Source organism: Xiphophorus couchianus, chromosome 5, assembly GCF_001444195.1.
Source record: "Xiphophorus couchianus chromosome 5, X_couchianus-1.0, whole genome shotgun sequence".
NCBI lineage: Eukaryota > Metazoa > Chordata > Actinopteri > Cyprinodontiformes > Poeciliidae > Xiphophorus > Xiphophorus couchianus.
In genome coordinates this window covers 1799105-1821754 of record NC_040232.1, presented here as the reverse complement: position 1 = coordinate 1821754, position 22650 = coordinate 1799105, and the positions used below count along the sequence as shown (strand labels likewise).

The window sequence follows — 22650 nt, the reverse complement described above, 5'->3', positions numbered from 1 at the left end:
AAAATAAATATTTTTTAGTGCAAACCACCGGATGAATATAACAATTTAAATTACTTTATGATTATATATTTTCTTTCTTTCCATGATGGCTGGTGAGGCACTGCCTCACCTGCCTCCCCTGACCGCACGTCACTGGAAGGAAACTTTTTCTGCTTTTTCACCCAGACGAGGATCCTCAGGGAGATGGAGGAGGTGCGGCCATGTCTGTCGTTTTACACCCCTCTATAGATTTGCTCTCAGATTCACTCACATTATTTATCTAAGTTTTTCCTTCCACACAATTTTCTCCAGATGGAATATACAGTCATAATCAATAAATCAGAAAATATATTAGGATGAAGCTCGTTTGATGGATTAAACATTTTTCACAAGAGCCACATTATTTTCTCATTATTGGTCCAATGTACTATTATAATCTTAAATTTAATGTTTTCATCAACTTTAAGAAAGGAATCAGAAATAATGGCTTTGAAACAACCGAAATTAATCTAGATTATGTGTTTTTCTTGTTGGCTAAAATAAACAGACTACATAAAGTTTTCAATAATATTCAGATATATTGGACACACCTGTTCCAGGTGTCAGGACTGCACAGTGAATATGAACAATAATAATAAAGGATTCAGGAATAATAGCCGAAACGCTGCTTTTAGCTTCCAGAGTGAGTCTCATTTATTAACCAACAGACATTTTACAGTGTACATTAAAGCTTTATATTGTTTTATAAACATACTTAAAATTTCTCACAATAATTAACTTCACACATTACGTTTTACTCGTTACTGTCCTTCACTCAGATGAATATAACCAAGCTGTTTGTGTGTTAAACTGTTTTTAAAAGCTTTATTGCATTCCATTGCATATTATCTTGTATAAACATAGAAATGTTCACTGATTTTAAACTTAATAATGATCTAAAATAGAATTACAAAAAACATTGACTTTATATTGTTCCACCTTTAACCTCTGAATCCCCACACTTCATGAACAAAGAATAGTTTCTCTACCTTTACTTCAGGCTCTGGGTTACTTTATGAGCCACCAAGCAAAATGCACTGAATATTATTCCAATAAAAGCTAAATAAAACTCCTAAAACCAGGAGTTAGCGAGATATCGCGGTATTTTAATCACCTAACGAGACTTCCTCAACGCGGGTTAGCATCCTGCTAATCTAAACCTCTAAAACTTACAATTAGCAGAAAGGCGCACAGAAACTGTAACCGATTTACTGGTGAAATTATAGGCGAACATCTTCCTGAGGAGATTTGGTGAGTTTTCACATTTTACTGACCTGAAGGATAATAAAACGGGATTCAGCAATAATGACCGAAACGCTGCTATTAGCATCCGGATAGCGTCCGAGGCAAACAGGAACCCGGAAGCAAATCCCCTAAACAAGCCGACATGTAAAGAAAACATTATTTGTTCATTTTTTAAATAAAATATAATAAATTGTGTTTGTAAATAATTAAAAATGATAAAGTAACAAAATTAATGTGTTGACATTTTTAGGTGCACCACATAACAAACGAGTCAAGGAAAACATTACCATGCTGATCCAACTCACCTGATCCAAATGAACAGTTCGTTACCTGGCCTCTGCAGGTGAGGAAATTCAGCGGTTTGGTTCAGGAATGTTGGAAAAGGATGCAAATAATAGTTGTTTGATCCTAAAGGATTAAAAATTCAAGAGTCTAAAATACATTAATCTCAAATCATGTTAGCAACATGCTGACACCCACAGACTGCTGCAAAGTGCATGTTTCATGAAAAGCCAGTTTTATTAATTCAGTCATCAATACATGATATGAATCTTTGCTCATGTTTCCAATAAGATTTAAAGGTTTCTATTGCAGACGTCCGGAAGCGGACGCCTTCTTCTCACAGACCCACTGCAGCAGCTGAGGGCACCACTCTTCGCTCCACGACCGGCCGCCTCTCACAGACACACTGTTAAAAGCTGCACAGCTCTGGGTTCTGATGGGCCGGCGCCAAGATGTCTGCCGGGTCCAGAACCTGCAGAGGAAACCGGGGTCACTCAGGGTCAGCGCAGAGGAAAGCAGGTGGATTTAGCCGGTTCCGCTCCTACGTGACTCCTGGAGAACTTCCATCGGTCCACTTCCATCCGGATCCTCGGCTCGCTTCCTTCAACCCGATCCAAAACTTCAGCTGGGCTCCGAGCTGATCCAGGAACTCCTGAGGACGTCAAACGTCGCGTTACTCCGCATTCAGAGACGAGGAGGGAAAGAAGCCGCTCACCATTTCCTCCTGGCTGTTGATGATCACCAGATCGGATCCGGTCAGTAAACACTGAGCTCTGCTGCTTTCCCAGCCGCTCAGCGACGAAGACAGAAGGTAACAACTGCAGCCGAACCGCCTCCATCCTGCAGGGCAAAACACTGGCAGAGCACAGAGAGAAACACTTCAGTCCTCAGGAAAAACTCATTTTAAACTCATTGAAGGTTATTCCAAAGCCCAAAATAAAAACTTTAGTTTCAGGCGATGCAGTTAATTACTCTAAAACAATCCGTAGAAATCCTTTATGTTCATTTTAAAGCCTCAAACTAAAGATTTGAGGTTTCAAATTGACCCTAACCCAACAATAAAGTCCCTCGAAATCTGAAAAAATATTAATTTTAGCCAAACTTTAAAATCCAAAAGTAAATTTCACAGTGATACATTTCAAGTTGAAAACCAGAGTCCTCTTTATTTTAAACTGTTTAAAAGCCCAAAATAAAAACTTTAGTTTCCAGAGATGCATTTTAACCATGTTGGTTAATTACTCTAAAACAATCAGTAAAAATCCTTCATGTTGTTTTAAATGCTGCAGTTCTGATAAAAGGTTCTTCACTGACTTCCTGCTGAGTCCAGAATCCAGCCTCTGGTCTGTCTGAACAGAACCCTCACCAGAACCGCTCCTCGTCCGGTCCAGATCGAGTTCTGCTGCCTTCAGACGGGCGTCCAGCTGATCCCTCTGATTGGTCAGGTTGTGCTGCATCAGCAGCAGCTGGCTTCTCTCTGCCGTCTGATTGGCCAGCTCTCTGCTCAGCTGGCTGAAATCTCTCTGGTCTGAGAAAAACAGGAAGTGTGTTACCTCAGCCCTTCATCATCATCATCCTCACCCCAGGTGGAGACTCACACAGGAAGCCGACTGCCACCACCGACGTCAGCAGGAGGAAACTCAGCAGTCCCAGAAAAAGAGTGGCCACTTTAAAACACGACCCGGTTCTGGTTCTGGTTCTGGTTCCCCCCTCAGAGGCGGTTTCCTCCGGTTTACCTCCTGCAGGAAGATCAGATTAATCGATTCATTGTTAGTCAGCTGTAATGAAGCCAAAACTTTACAAAAATATAAACATTTTGGATTCAACGTAATAAAAACTTTATCTGTTTCCCAGAACTCGTCTAGCGGCGATTTTAACTTCACCTGGTTCACTTTCTGTAAGAAAAATCACATATTGATCATTTTTTACTGGCAGATTATTAATCAATTAATCAATAATGTGAGTTTTCACATGATCAAACATTCACTAAACAAATACCGTTACTGAATTTTAACAACTAAAGGAAAGGAGTAAAATTATTTATATGTGTTTTTTATGTTTAGGTAATATTGTCTAAAATAGATTTAGGTGCTTAAATGAAAAATCTGCAGAATGTGACAATCCTTTAATCTGATTAAATAATCATCAGAATAAATGATCAGTAATATAACGGTTAGCTGCAGCCATAGCGTATGTAAATATATGATCCTTTGTGAACTGAACTGACTGAGATTTTAAACCTGTTTTAATAAACAGATTTTCTCTCTGAATCGAGTCGGAAGCAGCAGAATGAAACCGTCTGCTCTCACTTCCTCGTTCTGTCGTTCTCAGAGAAAAGATTCACTTAAACTGTTTATCCATTATTTATAACGCAATAATGCAAAAAGACAAACATAAAAAGTCAAACATTAAAATAAATCATAAGATCTGCAGCTACAGTTCAGAAAGTTACAAAATAATGAACACTGGAAACTCTAATAACCAATAATCATTAATCCAATTGATAACATTTAATAGAGACCACAAAGACTGATTATCCAAGAATAATAATAGAAAGTTGAGTGGAAGAACAAAATGTATCATCACTCTGTCAAGCTAAGTCTATTCCAGAATGTGGAGTAGATTAATCAGAACCTCTAGACTGTCTCTCTATGTGTTATAGATCTATAAATTAGATGAGTTTCATAGCAAGAGAAACTAAAAAGATTTGACTTTTTCACAATATTGTAATTATTTTAAATGCATCTGTTTTTCTAATTTCCATTAGTTAAAATCAAAAACCTTGATTTTGTTTATGTAAATTAGTATTCATAAACCATTTTTGCCATGAAATGCATCAGTTTGCTGTTGGACGTGACGTTCAGGCGTACCGGGGCGTTCGGGTCGCTGCTGTTTGGATCCGTCCAGGTCCTCCAGGTTGACGTAAAGGTTTTCTTCTTCTGGCTCCATCAGCGCCGCTCCGTCCTTCAGACCGACCCGCTGGTCTGTTTCCAGAAAACATCTGACCGCTCGTCAAGCAGCAGCTGACCCACCAGGTTTCTGTTCCTTTCAATCTGGAACCACAAGCTGCAGATTCTGACATTTACACTGAATGTATCATCATTTTGGTTCGGAGCAGATTAAACGTTCAAGTTTGATCATTTTTCATTTATTTAACAAAACCTGTTTTGCAGTCAGCTGGTGACAAAATTGTTCATTTAAATTGACTGTATGTGATTTCTGCTTGGCTGTTGCATCAGTTTCATGTCATTAATCATCAATACATAAGTAAGCAGCTATTAGCACTTTCACAATAAAGTTCACAGAAGACATTTTATCTTTAATAAATCAGACGCTGTCAACCAAAGTTCACCACATTCTAACTCCTGACTCTCCACCAGGGGGCGTGTCTGAGTGACATGTGACGTAATCAGCCAAAATGCGCCATTGGAAACAAAGTGACTGCAGTACCACCGCTCATCCCAAAGAGGGCAGCACTGGGACGGTTTTAGACCAAATACTAAACAAATTTATACAAACATGTCAGAATACACCCAGAAACATAAAAATAGATCAATTTAAACATTTTATCTGTCAAAAATTTGGCTTGGGGTTTAAGAGCCCAAACCAATTCAAATTACTGAATTTTCTCCTCAGACAAAACCTGGCAACAAGAACTGCAAGAAGGCAGTTTGCATCTATTTGTTCCTAAATCCACTTCTGGGATAGAAACTGAGCTTTCCAAACCTTCCAGGATTGTTGTCAGTAAACAGATTTTAACTTCATCTTTCTGAGCATTTCCGCGCTGGACGCTGATCGACGCTGATCGACGTTGATTGACGCTGATCGACGCTGAACCAGCCTGACCGATCGCTCATTTGTTTGCTGCAGAAACAGAAACTTCCTGACTGTTGGAGCAGAAACCTTCACAGAAACAAGTCCCACAAAAAATACTTTTATTCATAAATTCAGTCTCAGTTCTGCACAAATTTCATTCATCACTGACAAATATGAGAAACGTAGAAGCTGAAAGCAAATCTTCAGTGCAAATATTGGTGATTATTGGTCATTTGTTTCACTTCAAACACTAAAAAATATTAAAGGCATTTAATTAAAAACTGAACCTGTTCCCTTTTCAAGGTAGAGTGACTGGTTCCTTTCATGTCCCTCACTGAGGGCTTGGAGTTTTTTAATAACAAAAAATTACAAAAACATTTTAGTTTCAGACATTTGGTATTTTCAGTATACGATACAAAAAAAAATATTTCTTAATTAAACCATAAAAACACTTTAGAATCATTAAAATCCTCATCCTGAGTCTTCAGCTTGAATCTCCAACCAGCATCATTGGAAGCAGGAACTCTGAATTAGTCCTAGTCAAAGTCCTGACAAGTCTAGTAAACATAGTCCAGCATTATGTGAGTGCGTGGAAACCTGGGATAATTGGGATGACTGGGATACAGAGAAGTCCAGCCTGGAATCCGCTGGAGGAGCTCGTCATCCCAGTTAGAGCTCCAGATGTTCCTGACTAACCAGAACAAACATCTGGCTGCCAGGTAGAGCGCTCCGGTTTTCAGGACGAGTTTCAGGAACCAGGAAAATCCACCTCCACCGCCTTTACCATAGCTGCCTCTAGATCCATAACCGGATCCATAACTGGATCCAGATCCATAACTGGATCTTATCCAGTAATCTTCATAATAATCTGCAGAAAGAAAATCAGAAAAAGTCAAATCTGCGCTCAGTCTCAGAAATATATTCCCTCTGGTGTTTTATTGTCACATTCATACAATTAAAGTTAATCAAATTAATAAAACTTCACAAATTAGCTGCTTGTGGTTCAAAAAATGAAAAAACAGGAACAAAATGTATCTGAATCGTTCTCCTCACATTCTCTAAAGTAAAGGATTAAATAAGATTTGCTTCTTCCTACGCCTTTTCAATTTATTCAGCGCTTTAGCATCAGCTACCACTAAATACTGCGTTGGTGTAGCACTTTAGCGTTAGCATAACTAATGTTTTAGTTAGCGGTAGCCACCACTGCATTCATCCATCTGTCCATGTATTGGTGGGCAAACTTCCACTAATCTGCTACTGCGCTAATAGCAGAGCTAACATCCTCTACCCACAATGCAGTGCAGCAAATGACATGTATTCTCTACCAAGAACATTAAATATACTACTAGTTGTACCACATGTTGTGTCATAGTGGACGTAAGCATGAATTTAGCGTGCTAGCATTAGCTTCTGCTAAGTATCATGTTGTTGTGGCACTTTAGCACTAGCTTACGCTAAATATCAAGTTGGTAAAACTCTTTACCAAATATGTTGAAATAGTACTTTAATGTTAGCAGAACTAATATTAATGATTAGCTGTTTTTGGCTAGCGTAGCTAGCTTTTGGGTTAGCGGCGCCTCCACTGGGTGACCTTTGCTTCGTTATAAAATCTCTATAAAATGTGAAAACGGGTTGCGTGTTTACCTCGGTACGGATCCGACCAGCTGGAGCGCCAGGAAAGTTCCCTCAGAGGTTTCGGTTTCTTGCTGCTCTTCTTCTTCTTCTTCTTCTTCTTCTGCAGGGCGGTGTAACACACCAGGCTCCCGCTGCAGTCTGGGTTCGTGCTGGAGCAGAACCGGTCCAGGTCCAGCTGGCGACTGAAGGCCTGGGAGAAGAACCCGGTCGGATCGTTCTGCATCATGCTTAGCATCATCTGGACCGAAGGGTCCTGCGCGTCCTGGAGCATCTCTACGTCGTCATAGTAACCCATCTGAGTGAGGAGGGAGCTGAGATCCAGCTGCGGGTTCTGCAGAAGTCGGATCAGTCGTGAGCTGACCTCATGAGTTCCGTCGGATCGGAACTGTCCAGCGTCAGCGTCGTCGTGTTCTGCGACGTAGACCTTGTCCACCAGCCGGGTGTTCACCTGGTAACTGATGATGATGCGGTCGCTGTTGGAGACGCCGTCCGCCCCGAGGTTCTCCCAGACAAACGCCGGCAGGTCGGCGGACCGCGGGTAGGACCGGGTGCTCAGGTTCCCGACCACGAAGTAAAGCAGCTGGAGGGAGAGGAGAGAGAGAACCTGACCTCTGAACCAGACCGGCCGCAGCACATCAACTGTTTCCATCCTGAACGGTTTTTAATCTTTTACAATCAACCAAACTCTTTTTTAAAAAGATTTATAAATATTTGTCTGTTAGAAATGAAGTTTTTAGAGGGGAAATATTAGGAAAGGTTTTGTGCTTCCATTTGAGTCTCTACTGCTTCTAAAACACTACACACTTAAAAAACACTAAAAAAAACAGATGTAAATTTATGTTTTTAGTGTCTAGAAAATGAGCTGTTTCAAAAACCTCCAGATAATAATGTCATAAATCAACAGGCATTGCCACGTTACCTAGCAACCCCAGCAAGCCCAGTGAAACCCAGCTATTACCTAGCAACCCAAGTTGAGCTCCAGCACGATAGGTCAGCTGGTTTTACTGCTGTACAATGGCTGCTGGAAAACACAAGTGTTTTGTTGACTTAGCATCCAGAAACCACTTGCTTTATTCTTGTTAATTGTGCAGGAGGCTCCACTTCTGCTTGTCATAGAAGTGTGGCTGTATGATTGATGCGTCTGTTTGCAGCCATTTTTACATGCGAGTGTAAACACTGAGCTGGGGGGCGGGGCCAGCAGCAGTGGATTTGTATTTAAAGTGACAGAAACCCTAAAACAGCTCAAATAGGCAGAACTGAGCAGATTGAAATATCATCTAAAAATGATTCTGTGCAAAAAGTGTAATGAACATGTTTTGTAGCCCATAGATCTACTATAGATCTACTGTGATCTATGGGCTATTATGACATCTACTGATGTGAACATTTCTGCTGCATTCAGAATCATGCTGAATAATTTCAGACGTATTTTGTTATTTATGTCTTTAGGTAGCAGTAGAAGGGACCCCTGGCCCGGTGCTGTGACTCTTCTTGTCTCTCTGCTGAGCTTTGCTTCTATTAGCAACACACAGAGCTGCACCACACATCGGATTGCAACCGTCACCTCGAGGACTGCTGGGAGGCCATATTTAGAAGGATATAATATTTCATATGCTTTACATTCATGCTATCGATACTATCTGGCCATTTGAAAGAGCTATGAGAAAAAAGAAAAAGTTTTTCTTTACAGGCCGGAGCTCATGGTGTAGCGATAAGCAAAGAAGAGGGTCTAGAGAAAAAGGCATTTTTCAACAATCATATCACAATTAAATATTTCCCTGAAATCATGCAGACGGACCAGTCCAAGTACGTCAGGGTTTTTACCAAAGCGGTTTTTACTTAAGGACGTTTCTGCTGCCGGTAACTTCCAGTTCCAGCTTTTAAAGATTTACTAAAAAATCATCTGGAGATCAAATTCTGTCATTTTCAGCTCAATGACTAGTTTCTTTTTTTCAATCAGTGAAAGCAGCGGATATAAACGGCTACAGGGCCCGAACAGCAACACTCTTCAGTCTGGATGCTGTTACTGAGTGAAGAAGACGTCTAACATTAACCTGAGATCAGCCAATGAGCTGCAGTGGATCCCTGCAGACGTTATGGATGGAGAAGTACGGAGCGCCGCTGACCTGCCTGTTGCTCTTGTTCTTCTTGTGTTTGTGGAGAACAGGCAGAAGTTCCTCCATGTTCCCAAACCTGTGGAAGCCGTAAGCCCCGTTCTCCGGCTGACACCCCGACACCAGCTGAGAACCGGAGGGACATGTTTACACGCCGCTTCGTTAGCAGGACGGCGGCAGAGCGGAGCGCTTCACCAACCTTCATGACGTCCCCAGAGTTGTCCAGTTCAAAGGTCACGCAGTGGTTGGAGAACCAAAACAGCAGCTGGAGGCCGTGGTGAGGAAAAGGACGGCCGAAGCCAGACGCGTCCAGGTGGTCCAGGGTGTGGATCTGCCACAGAACCATGGCGGCGCCAACATGGACGCTAACGCTGAGGATTCCTGAGGAAAACATGAAAGAATGGCTTCATTAGAGAACAGGAACGATTCATCAGAACGGTTCCTCATCACCTTCAGGCTGTCCGTCTGACCAAGAACAACCAACCAGTTCAGCTGGACAATATGAAACATTTAATTTTATTAAGCAGCCCAGTTTTATTTAACCTTTTATACAAATATTGATGCAATCTGCCATTTAGATATCAACAGAGACAATGTGAAAACGGAGCCGTCTGACCCATGTGCTAAACTTTCTGGGGGATTTCTTATCAGCAGTCATTCGTTTAATTTAGCTGGTTTTCTTTAGATGAACTCGGCGTTAAACACAGAATTATTCATCGTGACTCAGGGAGGCTCATTCCAGATCGCCTCATTTATTGGCGATCCAAAATCGGTTTATTCGTGTTGCCATGTTGGATCATCCAGCTGTGTCCACAATTCAAATATTAACTGCTCATTTCAGGTAAAGTTAAAGAATCTGGAGAGAACATGTAAAGACCCCACACTGGGATTTGAACCCAGAACCTTTTTGCTTTGATGCGTTAAAAACTTGAAGCGTCACTTCATCTCCTGTAAACATCGTTCCTGTCATTTTGGCCAAAATAATTCTGCTCTACAGTTGAAAATAGCCCCTGTGACCTTGGGGGTATAGTTTCTGTTATGTGTGGAGAACCTAAAATCCTCTTTTTACCAGATCACACAGATACGGTTGTAAGAATTATCAGAGGCACTGTTGCAAATTAAATACAGTTTATTGATTTCATAAGTTCCTTTGGACAGAGAGTTTATTTTATTATACAAAATTGACCACATTAAAAGCAAAAGTCTATGCTGGCCCTGGAAACCTCAAGCTAAGAGACAATTAAATAACATTAGACTGTTTGGGGGAGGAATAATAATAAAGAAAACACAAATACAACTAAATGCACCCAAGTGTTCCCCAACAAAAACACACTCACACAAAAAGCCCTGGTGAAACAGCAAAGGAAAGAAAATCTCCCCTTCCACTAGTTTCCTGAATCTGAATAAAACAGCTTTGGACCCAGAGACAGCAGAGATCCTTTTATTGTTTAAAACAAGCCAAAAGGCTGGACAATAAAAACTTCCCTTCCTTCAACAAAACCAGCAAAAAGAAAATACTTTTAATCAATAATAACTAACCCGAAAAAAGGAAAGAAATTCTAAACTACAACAAAAACTGAAACAGTAGCAGGTCAACCTTCTTTAAAGCAAAACCAGTCAGTGGTGCTCTGTACGTCACTCTCTAGAAGTTTCTCTCCTCTGTAGGAATCATCAGCCTGGGATCTGATCTTCTTCTTCTTCTTCTTGTTTTTAATGGCGGTTGGCAAGCAACTTAATGGTGTGCATTACCGCCACCTACTGGTATGGAGTGTGGATCGATCTGATCTCCTCAGTGATCTACCTGCTTTTAAATGCAACTGCAGATTACCTGTCTGGCTAATGAACCAGCTGCGCTCTGTCACGGCGTCTTCCATATATGGACAAAGGAAGAATGCGCAACACTATACTTCCGGGACAAAATGCCCCGGCTACAGCCCCTATTATAATTATACTGTTATGTACGATTATTTGTTTGATAAAATATGTTTCCATAAAAATACGGTTTATTAAACTGTACTTTAATCACCGTGATCAATGCATTTCCTCTTCATACAACCTGCAGGTTGTCTGAGTAAAATGAACAAATAATGGCAAAAGTGGACAAATATTATAGAGTCTGCTTTTACATTTTTACCCAAACATTTCTTAGAGATTAAAGAGCATCGTTTTCCTGTTGTCATCATATAATCCAGATTCAGCTTTAATAATTTAAATGTTTATCGTCTTAAAATAAAGAATAAATAAAGGCGGAGACAAATAACCGTTAAAGATGAGAGCAGAGCCTTCTACTGGAGATTAGTCAGGCTGTTTTACCGTCTGTTTTCTGTCTGTTGTCAGATCTTCTCAAGTTTCCGTCCTGCTTCCTTGTTGTCCAGCAGAGGGAACGCCCCTGCAGCGCTCGACGTCAGATACGTGCTCGTTCACGTCGGTTCCAAACGCGCGTTCAAAAGTGTGACGGACCCTGCTGCGTCAGTCACGCGCCTCCTCGCTCCCGATGCTCTCCTTTTCCCAACAACCAGAAGATAGATGTTTCGATTTCAGGTGAGATTTAACCTTGAGAATCGGTTCCGGTCCGGTTCTGGACGGGAAGTCTGGGGCCTTAGGAAGGTGTTGAGGGAGAATCTGGCCTGGTCGGGGTTTAAATGTCCTCCATTCCCTTTTGTTTGGTCCTCAATGCCACCTGCGGCCTGTGAAGCAGCGCGCTTTCCTGCTGGCTTCATGCGGAGTGACGGCGTGCGTTCTCCGGTGCCATGGCCCAGGACGGACCGGTGGGTTTATGGGTCAGCCTGTGTTATAACGGGCCAGATTCTGAGAGGTGCCGTGACGCCGCTAGAAGGAGCTGGTTTCATAAAGTTTTCCGTCTCCGGTTCAAAGCGTGATGTAACGGCAGTGTTAGCTTAGAGGCTAACTGGTCCTGGAGGCTGTCAGGGGTCCTGGACGGCTCCTGCAGGGTTTTATCCTGCTTTAGTTGTTTTAAAAATCAAAACTTATACCAGCTACTTAGCCTCAGCTAATCAATACATTTAATATGTGCTCCATGATCTAACAGGGATGGAAACTACAGTCTTTCAGAGCAGGACACCGTTTACATATCAACAGCTTGTTCTTCAGGTTCAACACCTGAGTTATAAATATGACTCACTATGAGAGCTCTGCAGAACCTGCTGAGGTTCTGATTCAGACTTTAGTTCAGGTGTGTTGGTGCAGAAACATCTAGAACCTGGTGTGGAGGTTTAAATCACAGAAAATAAAGTTCCTCAGGTAATCTCCACAGGTTCCTGTCGGTTCTGGTTTAATTCTGACTGGAGTCGTTGTTTAGATATTAACATCTGGCCCAAACCGGACAGCTGAGACAATCATTCATCAGTTGGTTTGATCAGAAACCAATAAGCCGATCAGGAACCAGAACACCAGTTTGACCTGGAAGGAGATGGACTGAAGCTTCTTTCTGAATGACAGTTTTATGGTTTTAAAAGGCAAAGATGAAACTGTTTGGACACAATTAGGGTAAAACTGTTGGGAGGCTTTCAAACATGACATTAGCTAATGACAAGCATGGTGGTGGCAGCATCATGCTGAGGATCTGATGTGCTTCCAGCTGCTGGAGAGGCTGATGTTTGATACTTAGACACAGTTTTGTTTTCCGACAAGAGAAAAATCCCAAACGCATCAGGACCGGGAAAATATCTTATTGGACGCATGAAACCTGGAATCTGATATCAGGAAACCTGCAATAATTGATCATATTTTCCAATCCTAATATGAGCTAATGAAGTATTATTGGTATTAATGTTAGTTTCAAACAAACATTAATTTCAGATCAAAAGTCGTCCAACCAGTGGAAAAAATCATGAATTGATTATTTCTTTAGTGCGTTTGTAGCAACAATTATTTTGTTCTGCTGCTTTATTTTAATATTTTTCAACAAAGTTAAGCTGCTGATGTAACAAACTGCTGCTGGTCTGAAGAATCGCAGATTTAAAAATGTGCTCCAATGTTGAGGCTCTGATAATAAAATGTTTGGTTTTATTTTTATATCCTGAATGTCAAAATATTTGATGTTTTACCAGATTAATAATTATATAAATTATAATGTTTAATAAACAAAACTGAGTCATTCATAATAACATTTCATTATATTCAGCAGCTTTAATTACCTCCAGTTTTCCCCAATAATTACAGCTGAATAAAGCATAAACTGATCATTAGTGTATCAGTTATTGATTTGACATCGATCAGGCTGCTAGAAATGAGAAAGAAGATGAAGTGTGATGATTCTGCAGATGATTAAACAGTTTGTGCAACAGAAACTTACAGCAGTTTGAAAAATGACTCTGATATTAAAGATGGTATCAAATAATAATAGTAAATAATTAATAATGACAGTAAAATGATGCTAAAGCAGAAATCTGTCCTGGTAAACAAAATGTTGTGGTGAACGATGATGTCTGTGGACCCGGTTCGGTCCAGAACCCGGCTCTGACTGAACAGCAGAACCAAACATCAAATGTATTCATTTATTTGGCAGGAACATATAAATTAATTTCATGTGTTATTTCTGCACAGTAATTTGTCCTGCTAAAAACAAACAAAGCTTCTATAAAACTAGATTTAAAAACTTAACTACTCAAATTTTGTCAAATACAAACAATAAATAAAAAGCAAAGGAAATCAGTACTGATGTAACATCATTGATCAATACCAATAAATCGATAAAATTCCTTCTAAATCTGTTTTTTAATTTTTAATGTATTTTTTTTAGTAAAATGTCACCTTATTATTTATTATTATTATTATTACAGTTAAATGATTAACAATTCAGTTACATCAACGCAAAATGTAAATATCGCCCTATATCAGATTTAGATGTATTTATTTAGAAATGTTAGTTTTTTATTTCAGTGTTTGATTCGGTAAGAGAAAACGGTAAAATCGTGTTTTAGTTGTTTTTTGTGACTTGGATGTAAATGAAACAGTAACATGATATGAAATCAGGTCAGTTATGTGAATTAAAATGAATCAAATCAAATCTTGACAGATTTTGTGATATTGGTGAAAATTGTGTCGTCTTAAAAAAACCAATAAATCATGATGGATCCGGTGGAACCAGCATGAAGCAGAAAGGTCAAAGGTCTCATGTCGGCCTGCCGCCATAAATTCTGCTGGATGTTAATTATAGCAATAAACAATAATATGTGTCACTATTTGAGACCATTTTTAAGTAACATAATAATAATAATAATGTCATAATAATGAAAGAACACATTTTCAAAGATCAATAAACTTTAAAGTCTAATAAACATTTAACGCTAAACTAGAAAACATTTTAAATGTCCAAAACAATCACAATAAATAAAATGACGTTTCTGTAAATAAAACCGTCCTAAAAAAATAAAAACCAGACTGAAAACTTTTATCATCCAACAAAGAGGAAAACGATAAAACCAATAAATCATGCAAATGGAAATTATTGATCTCATTTTAATTTATCATCGTTTGATTGATTTATTGCGACAGGTCTCATGGTCGGATTTAGATTATTTATAAGATCTTAGAGATGTCAGATTAATCTGCTGATGGTTTGGACCAGATTATTAAAGGATGAACAATAATCCAGGATCTTCTTCTGCTTTCAGTCCCTGGATGACGACTGTACGCTGGAGGAAGAGGATGATGGGCTGATCGACGAGGAAGATGAGATCGATCAGTTTAATGACGACACGTTTGGAGCCGGCGCCATCGGTGAGCAGGCGCCGCTTTCTTCTTCTTCTCCTCTGTGGTGGTTCTGGGATGAAAGCTGCTCTGTGTTTCCAGATGACGACTGGCAGGAGGAGCACAAGCGCCTGGCGGAGCTGGATGAGCGGGACGGGCTGGGCGCCGGGCGGGGCCCGGGGGGCGGGGACTGCTCCCCAAGCCCCGCCTCCTCCGCCGCCGCGGGTCGGCTCCCTCCGCTCTGCTTCTCCTCGTCTTCCTCTGGGCCGCCGGGTCAAGGTGGGTTTGGACCGCCGGCGTCCCTGAAAGCGGACCGCTCCAGGTTCTGATGTCCCGTCTCTCTGTCTCTGCAGACGAGCGGTCGGGAGGCGGCGACCTGGCCGAGTCTCTGGCCCGCTTCATTCTGGACGCCGACCCGGCCGTCGCCGGCGTCGGAGCGGCAGAGAGGCGCGGTCCGGCCCCCGGGTCGGCCGGGCCGGTTTTGTCCGCGCCGCGGGGCCCGGACCAGCCCAGAGTCCTGCAGCAGCCCGCCTCCATCCCCCCCAAGCACCAGCTGCCCCCCGGACCTCCCGCCTCAGGTGAGCAGGTCACCTGGTGACGGGTCACTTCCTGTTTGGACACTTTCTAAGCTGAGGTGTTTGTCCCGCAGGCCTGCCCGCCTCCTCCGTGCTCAGCTACCAGCAGCAGCAGCACCTCCTGCGCAGAGGAGCCGCTCCCATGGCCCAGGTCCGTTCCTCGTGTCCCTCACGCCGTCGCTCAGCCTGCAGAGGAAGTGGAGCAGAATCACCTGAAGCTGCGTTTCCGCTACAAATACCATGATTCTATATACAGCTAACATCGAAAAACACAATTTCATAATTACAGTGTTTCTATTTAATAAGAAACGCAATTAAATTCACACAAATGAGTTTATTCACAAGATAAAACATTAAGAAACAGGCTGCAAAATCAACTTCCTGTCGTCGTCTTCTTCATGGTTTCCGCCAGTAGCAACATCCTGTTGTTGATCACATGACTCATGATGTTTCCATGGAGGTTGGCCAAATAAAAACTCCTCATGGTAGCGGCTTTATCTAAACCAGCTGGTGTTTATCCTTTGCTTTGATGAATCAAGTTTAGTGCAAAAAACCTTTCAGATTAAAGTCCAAATTCTGTCCAACGGTACCAGTACCACCTGGTCCAAAACTCAGAACCAGCAGCCGATGGACGCTTGCTGTTTTATCTTCATAATCCAGGTTAGATTAAACATTTCCTCTAATAATCCATTCTCCCTGCGTCACTCAGACTCTTTAGAAAATCCATTTCCCTCGTTGTTGGTTCTGACGGTTCGATGCTTCAATCATCCAAATGGACCAGTTTGTCCTGAGGCACTGCGCTACGTTTTCTACTAAACGTCTGTTTCACTTTTTTTGCATGAAACTTGGTCCAGTAAATGTTCAGATCCTGTTCTGAGGTTTGGATTTTTGTGTTTCCATCTACATGTTTTTATTCTGGTTTTGAAGCGTCGCCTTAGAAACAGTCGATTGAAAGATTCACAGGTTTTACTCTGACTTGAGGCTGGTTCTGTAGCAGTTGGTAGGTTTAGTTTAACCATGGAGGTTTGTAGAAACATGCCTGACCCGGCGCTGGCAGCGGATGTTTCCTGAGCTGAAACTGGACCGATCCTCCAGGAAGCAGCAAAGTTCTGATGATGTTCGCAGTAAAGGTCACCGGATCGACCTTTAGGTCTAACTTTCCCACGTCGTCTCCACAGATGAACTCTCACAGCATCTGGGACAACAGCCTGGGCTTCGGGCCGGTCAGTGTCACGCCGGGACTCGTCACACACATGGAGGTGAGAGAAACACCTTTCTCCTTCCAGAACCAGAACCGGCACTGAGCTCCATCTTCTGCTCCGTCCTCAGGACAGTCCACTGATGTCCATCATCAAGGAGGTGGGGCTTCCGAAGCGCCCTCCTCAGGGGAGGAGCGACGAAGGTCACGACCTGTCAGAGAGGGCACCACCCCCCCGCTCCTCCTCTCCTGTGATTGGCTCTCCTCCGGTGAGGGCGGTGCCCATCGGGACGCCGCCCAAACACCCGATGAGCCTGAACCATCAGGTGAGCCGCGGCGACGGACGCCGCATCCAGACAGACGCTCGGCGTGTTCCTCTGAGTCTCCAGCTCTGTGTGTGTGTGTGTGTGTGTGTGTGTGTGTAGGTCCACCACCCCACGGCGGTTCATGTGCGCGCCCCGGTCCAGCACCGGTTCCCCGCTCCGTTCCCTGAGCGCCTGTCCCCCAACACGCTGCTCAACATGGCCGTGAGTCGTCCCTCTGCTGCCTGTAATCGGTTCTGCTGGTTCTGCTGTCATCTTCCGGTTCCGGTCCTGATGTGGAGAACTGACCCATTGTCTTGGTTCTGACCCGTTGCTTTTCCTTGCTCTGTTCAGAACTCTCCGTTGTGTCGCGGTCCGTTCCCTCCCAGAGTCGGCCCGGTTCTGTCTCAGCTCCAACGGGCTCAGCTGCTCAACTCCCAGGTCGGTACCACAGAATCCAACCAAACAGGTTTGTTCTGCAGGACTCTGGGTCCAGGACAGAACCAAGCACTGGTTCTGATTCAGCTTTCATTTCCAGTTCTATCAGAGAACCCGATAAGAACCCGGTTTAAAGGTTCTGACCCACATAGACAGCTTGTTTCCTTTTCTTCGGTTAAGAAAATCAGCAGAATCGGGATGATCCGTTCTCTGGTTCTGGTTCTGCTGTTTAGAGATCAGATATTCAAGTTTCTCTGATTTCTTCTGGAACTGTTCAGCTTTTTGGTCCGAAGCGTCCAGAACCGGACCCTGGAGAACGACGGATCCGGACTAACTTGTGAATCACAGGAAGTTCTGGTTCTGAACATTAGAGTTCAGCCCAAGACCCGATTATTTATCCTCTAAACACAAAGCATTGCTCCAGAACATTTATCTGGGTCAAGGGTTCTGCTCCTTCCTGGAGATTTCCTGGAAACCGTTTTGATTTGTCCTGGAGATTTCCTGGAAACCGTTTTGATTTGTCCTGGAGATTTCCTGGAAGTGGTTCTGCTGTGTCCTGGTTACTTATTGGTCACTTCCTGTTTGTACCTCAGTGTTCTGGCTCCTGATTGGACCGGTTTGTTTCCAGTTGATTCCTTAGTATCTGCAGCTCTATGAAACGTTCTGCCTCCGTCCACCAGGTGGCAGGTTTTCCTCGCGGCGGCCCCGGCCCTCCCCTGCTAGCCGGCGCCGGGTTCAGGCCCTTCTTCGGGGGCCCCCCTCCTCCTCACGGCCACAGGATGGGCCCCCCGCCGCCCCACGGCCCCCCCAACCACACGCCGCCCATCAGGCACAACACGACGCACCTCCACCCTCAGCACCGCCGCATGCTGACGCAGCGCATGCAGAGCCGCGGCGGGTGAGAGCACGCTAGCTTCCTTAGCCTCGTTAGCTGCGTTAGAAGCTGCCGTTCTCAGAATCACCTGCTCGTTCTGCAGCGACCGGGTCAGAACCGGGCTGGACCGCCGCAGCCGGGACCCGTACAGCAACCTGATGAGCCAGAAGGAGAAGGAGTGGGTGACCAAGATCCAGATGATGCAGCTGCAGAGCACCGACCCGTACCTGGACGACTACTACTACCAGGTAGAACCGCCCTGATCGCCGGGTCACATGACCTTTAAAAAACTAAAATAACCTGAAGGTTCTGATGACATCATCAAGTAATCTGTCACCAAATGGTTCTGGTTCTGCTCCACTTTGGGTTAATCACGGTTGTTTTTGTTTGATAACAGCCTGAAGGTCGTGACCTTTCAGGTCGTGCTGCGGTGGACAGACAGGTGTCTCTTTGTGTCCATCTGCAGCGTCTCTCTGTCTCCCTGCAGAACTATTATGAGAAGATGGAGAAGCGCCAGGAGAAGGAGCGAGACAGCAGCAGGAAGGAGCACACCACCAAGCTCATCACTCCGCAGGTGGCCAAGGTGGAGCACACCTACCGGCCAGGTGAGGAGCAGCAGGGACCCTCCGTGTCTCCTGTCCTCCGTGTCTCCTGACGTCCTGCGTGTCCCTCTGCAGTTCAGTTTGCAGGATCTCTGGGGAAGCTGACGGTGTCCAGCGTCAACAACCCGAGGAAGATGATCGACGCCGTGGTAACGACCCGCTCCGATGACGAGGTGGGTCCGAACGTCCGTCCAGGTGAAGACGTCCCTCAGCCTGGCCTGTCCTGAGTCCTTCTGTCTGTCCTCCTGCAGGAGAAAAGGGAGAAGCAGGTGTGGAACAAGAGGCGCCAGGTGCTGTACACCGTGGAGAAGGTAGGGGGCGCTGCAGCACGTCTCCCACAGACAGTCGCTCAGTTCCTTATCGCTTCCTGTAGCATTTTTCCGTGACGTTGCAACGAACACGCTCCAGATTTTACTGTATTAATGCATCAATAATCTCCACCTCATATTAACATTTACAGTCAGTTCAGTTCATTTGATCACAGATTCTTTTTGTTTAAGCCGAATTTAATTTAGGTTGAACCGAATGCAGCAGGATCATATTCTGAATTTGAGTTTATTTCCTAACTTGGTGAGAATCGATTAGGAATCAATAAGTTCTGATCGGCTCTCGTCCCTCCAGATGTTCAGTCTGCTGCTGGAGGTCCAGGACTTTGAGAAACGCTTCGTCCAAACGCCAGAGGAGGACAGAGACGCTCTGCTGGAGCAACACAAGAGCAACACGGAGCAACTGAGCAACTCACTGCAGGACGGGGACTGGGAGGACAGGTGGGACTGGGAGGACTGGGAGGACTGGTGGGACTGGGAGGACTGGTGGGACTGGGAGGACTGGGAGGACTGGTGGGACTGGGAGGACTGGGAGGACTGGTGGGACTGGGAGGACTGGTGGGACTGGGAGGACAGGTGGGACTGGGAGGACTGGTGGGACTGGGAGGACTGGGAGGACTGGTGGGACTGGTGGGACTGGTGGGACTGGGAGGACTGGGAGGACTGGTGGGACTGGGAGCTATACAGGGATAGATGAATAGTAGTGTTTGTGATATTGACTTGATATTTATCCTGATATTTTGTGGTAATATTGTCATGATGAATATTAAATGATTTCTGTGTTTGTTCGACTGTTTTATAAAAATATTCTTTACAAATCAGTTTGATTTGTATGTAAACTTCACACAGTAATTATATTTAATCATATTTTAAAATCAATTAATATTTATTGATACTTTAATTAAATGAACAGCAGAGAAAATAGTCAAACTAATCTAATCAAGACAGAGGATTTTATTTTAATATCATTAATTGGAATTTATTGTGACAATAAATAACAAATAGATGATTTTATGAACTGTGTGTGTGTGTGTGTGTGTTCCTCAGGGTGAGTGATGAACAGTGTGTGATGATCATGTCGGTGAGGAAAGGGAAGCGGCTCGTCGCCAGGCTCCTCCCCTTCCTGCCTGCGGCGCAGGCTGCTGCCGTTGTCATGGCGATCGCACGCAACCTCCCGGCCATAGCGAAGAAGGACAAGCAGGACCAGGTAGCCATCTTTGTTTCCCGCCATCAGAAAACCTGCAGCTAAGACAGAAAAAATATCTTTAACAAAAAGTTTGTTATATCTTGTAAAATCATTTTTATGCTTTTGTTTCCTTCTTGGTTCTTTTGTAAAATAGTTTTAAATAAATAAAAGCTGCTTGTTGCCCTGTGCAGGCCTTGTGCTGCCTGGTGGAGCCGGTCTCTGCAGTCATCCAGTCTCTGTCCAGCTCCGCCCTCACAGACCTGCTGCAGGAGCTGCAGGGCGGCGAGGGCCAGCTGGCCGCCGCGCTGCAGAACAAGGTAACTCATCGATGGAGGACAGGCGGCGGCTCAGACACCGGGCTGGCGATGGGCGCTGCTGGGAACGCTCTTCTGTTCAAATACAGCAGCTGCCTCTGTTAGTGGGAGGAAACCAGTTGGCCACATCTGGACCAGTCAGATCTCTGATGGATGGTGGAGCTGAATACTAGTTCAACATGTTGTATCTGAAGTAAACTCATAATTAAAAATATGGATGTCAATATCCAAACATTGAAAAATAAAAGAAATGAACACGAGAAAAAAAAAAGAAAAACAGAAAAACTCATAATTACTTAAAAAATTGTACATCTGAATTACATATTTTTCACCAGCGGTTGCCGCAATTTTTCTGACCTGTGCAATGCATGCTGGGTAGGTTATAGCGAACTTGAGTCGAGAAGTCGAGGCGAACGTTAGGCGAGTCGCTTCAAAGTTTTCATAATGATGCTAGCACCATTAGCAGCATCTAGTGCCTTTAGCAGAAGCTATCTTCATTAGCAGGAACAAACAGAATCAAAACAAAATGGAGACAATAATGGATGTTTAAAGACACAATAATTCATCTCTAATCTTTGTAACAAACCGTCACTAAAATATTTGAGAAAATGTTTTCATCCTGATGCTAACCATAAACAGCTTCAGTTTTAAACTGGAGACAACATGGCGGCGGCGTTGTGACACTTTTCTACATAAGCTTATAAAAACTAACCAGTCGACATATTTTCTCGTTCTGGTTCCCGGCTGCAGTTCGGCGTGACGCTGCTGTTTCTGATCCTGAGCGAAGGAGAGCGCATGCAGAGCTCCGACCCAAACTGTCAGCTCATGGACGACAATCGATGGTGAGTCTGCGCCGACGGTTCGTCCTGCTTCCTGCCTCTTCGTCGTCCTCATCATCCTCTGTGTCGCTCCAGGACCGAGTTGGTGTTCTCGGTGACCAGGGAGCTGCTCGGCGTCCCGTCTTCGTCGCTGGCTCCGCCCCTCTTCACGCCTCCCAACCTGCTGTCTCTGTTCTCGCGCTACGTGGATCGGCAGAGGCTGGAGCTGCTGCAGGACAAGCTACAGTGAGTCTTCCTCAGCGCTCTTCCTCAGCGCTCAGACAAACATGGTGCTGAATGTAAATCTGTTTGTTTTCCAGGATTTCTGCTTCGTCCAGGTAGAAGTTACTACATCATCATCATCATCATCGTCAACATGGCCCCTCCCCACTCAATGCAGAACTTCTGTGTGTCTGTCAGGATGTGTGGGCGTGTGTGTGTGGGCGGGCGTGTGGGTGTGTCAGGGTGTGTGTGTGTGGGCGGGCGTGTGTGTATGTATGTGTGTGTATGTATGTGTGTATGTGTGTGTGTCAGGGTGTGTGCGCTCTGGAGGCGAATCCGTCTGGATCATTTTAAAGCAGAAGAATCTCTAGTCACATCTTGTTTTTCTGTGTTTAGTCTGATTCTTCTGTGTGTGTGTGTGTGTGTGTGTGCGTGTGTGCATGCATGCGTGTGTGTGTGTGGTGTGAAACAACCTGAATGATGACAAAAATGAAATCTGCATTTTTAAATATCTTGTTTACAATTATGCCTGTGATAAAATTAAAAGTATTTCTATTATATAGAAAGTGTTTCTGTTCTGTTTGTCTCATTATTGGTGCTTTGGTCTCCATGGTAACGACAACAGAACATTGGAGACCCGGTGATGGGGACGGGTTTGGGTTGCTCCCTAAGCCCTGCTGCAGCGATGCAGGAACTAATGCAAAAGGAGCCCAGACCACGTTCTGGGTTGATCACATCCAGAATTAAAAAGCTTTAGTTTTATTGGTCTGATCATTTAATAGTTTTATCTAATAAAATTGTTGGGTTTTCACAAGCTGTTTGTCAGAATCATTAAAGAATCAGAAGGTTTACCTCTGAGTTGATTTAAAATAAAAATGAAAATCCTTGCAGTCACATGACAAGGTTTCCTCAGACTTCAGTTTGTTTAATCTCTGACTGATAGCAACCCAATAATTTAACATTTTGACACCAGAAT

The 22650-nt window shown here is 43.7% G+C and overlaps 3 protein-coding genes across 7 annotated transcripts; 1 reads left to right on the top strand and 2 right to left on the bottom strand.

The window, feature by feature from the left end:
• Positions 1-1763: 1763 nt before the first annotated feature.
• Positions 1764-4617, bottom strand: LOC114144304 (C-type lectin domain family 17, member A-like). Of its 3 annotated transcripts, none has more exons than XM_028016984.1 (7): positions 4413-4617; positions 3426-3437; positions 3141-3281; positions 2857-3070; positions 2261-2400; positions 2091-2197; positions 1764-2017 (listed from the first exon to the last, which is right to left on the bottom strand). In XM_028016984.1, the coding sequence occupies exons 1-7, from the start codon at positions 4489-4491 to the stop codon at positions 1955-1957; spliced, it is 756 nt and encodes a 251-aa protein (XP_027872785.1). In that variant the 5' UTR covers positions 4492-4617; the 3' UTR covers positions 1764-1954. The 3 variants fall into 3 exon arrangements, with proteins under 3 accessions (XP_027872785.1, XP_027872783.1, XP_027872784.1); XM_028016982.1 differs by having other exon boundaries at positions 2909-3070; XM_028016983.1 differs by lacking the exon at positions 3426-3437 and having other exon boundaries at positions 2909-3070.
• Positions 4618-5460: 843 nt separating this feature from the next.
• On the bottom strand, positions 5461-11529 carry LOC114144299 (uncharacterized). 3 transcript variants are annotated; one of them, XM_028016972.1, is made up of 5 exons: positions 11421-11529; positions 9307-9488; positions 9120-9233; positions 7003-7573; positions 5461-6226 (listed from the first exon to the last, which is right to left on the bottom strand). In XM_028016972.1, the coding sequence occupies exons 2-5, from the start codon at positions 9451-9453 to the stop codon at positions 5916-5918; spliced, it is 1143 nt and encodes a 380-aa protein (XP_027872773.1). In that variant the 5' UTR covers positions 9454-9488; positions 11421-11529; the 3' UTR covers positions 5461-5915. The 3 variants fall into 3 exon arrangements, with proteins under 3 accessions (XP_027872773.1, XP_027872774.1, XP_027872775.1); XM_028016973.1 differs by lacking the exon at positions 11421-11529 and adding an exon at positions 10705-11396; XM_028016974.1 differs by lacking the exon at positions 9120-9233.
• On the top strand, positions 11519-22573 carry patl1 (PAT1 homolog 1, processing body mRNA decay factor). Its single transcript, XM_028016951.1, has 20 exons — positions 11519-11648; positions 14744-14849; positions 14922-15098; positions 15173-15397; positions 15469-15545; positions 16573-16653; positions 16724-16918; positions 17018-17119; positions 17249-17335; positions 18013-18230; positions 18310-18454; positions 18694-18811; positions 18884-18981; positions 19060-19119; positions 19430-19575; positions 20182-20341; positions 20512-20637; positions 21385-21476; positions 21549-21698; positions 21773-22573. Exons 1-20 carry the CDS (start codon positions 11634-11636, stop codon positions 21792-21794), a joined length of 2400 nt encoding a protein of 799 aa, XP_027872752.1. The 5' UTR covers positions 11519-11633; the 3' UTR covers positions 21795-22573.
• Positions 22574-22650: the final 77 nt, after the last annotated feature.

Bases quoted from the DNA above. Each gene is read 5' to 3' on its own strand.
- LOC114144299 (XM_028016972.1), bottom strand. From the start codon at position 9,453: ATGGTTCTGTGGCAGATCCACACCCTGGACCACCTGGACGCGTCTGGC. The intron at 9,234-9,306 runs GTTGGTGAAGCG...TCCGGTTCTCAG, and splicing joins ACTCTGGGGACGTCATGAAG to CTGGTGTCGGGGTGTCAGCC. The intron at 6,227-7,002 runs GTAAACACGCAA...TTCTTTCTGCAG, and splicing joins CTGGTCGGATCCGTACCGAG to ATTATTATGAAGATTACTGG.
- patl1 (XM_028016951.1), top strand. The intron at 15,398-15,468 runs GTGAGCAGGTCA...TTTGTCCCGCAG, and splicing joins CCCCGGACCTCCCGCCTCAG to GCCTGCCCGCCTCCTCCGTG. The intron at 21,699-21,772 runs GTGAGTCTTCCT...TTTGTTTTCCAG, and splicing joins CTGCTGCAGGACAAGCTACA to GATTTCTGCTTCGTCCAGGT.
- LOC114144304 (XM_028016982.1), bottom strand. From the start codon at position 4,491: ATGGAGCCAGAAGAAGAAAACCTTTACGTCAACCTGGAGGACCTGGAC. The intron at 3,071-3,140 runs GTGAGTCTCCAC...TGTTTTTCTCAG, and splicing joins GGTGGCAGTCGGCTTCCTGT to ACCAGAGAGATTTCAGCCAG. The intron at 2,401-2,908 runs GTGAGGGTTCTG...GTGCTCTGCCAG, and splicing joins CCGGACGAGGAGCGGTTCTG to TGTTTTGCCCTGCAGGATGG.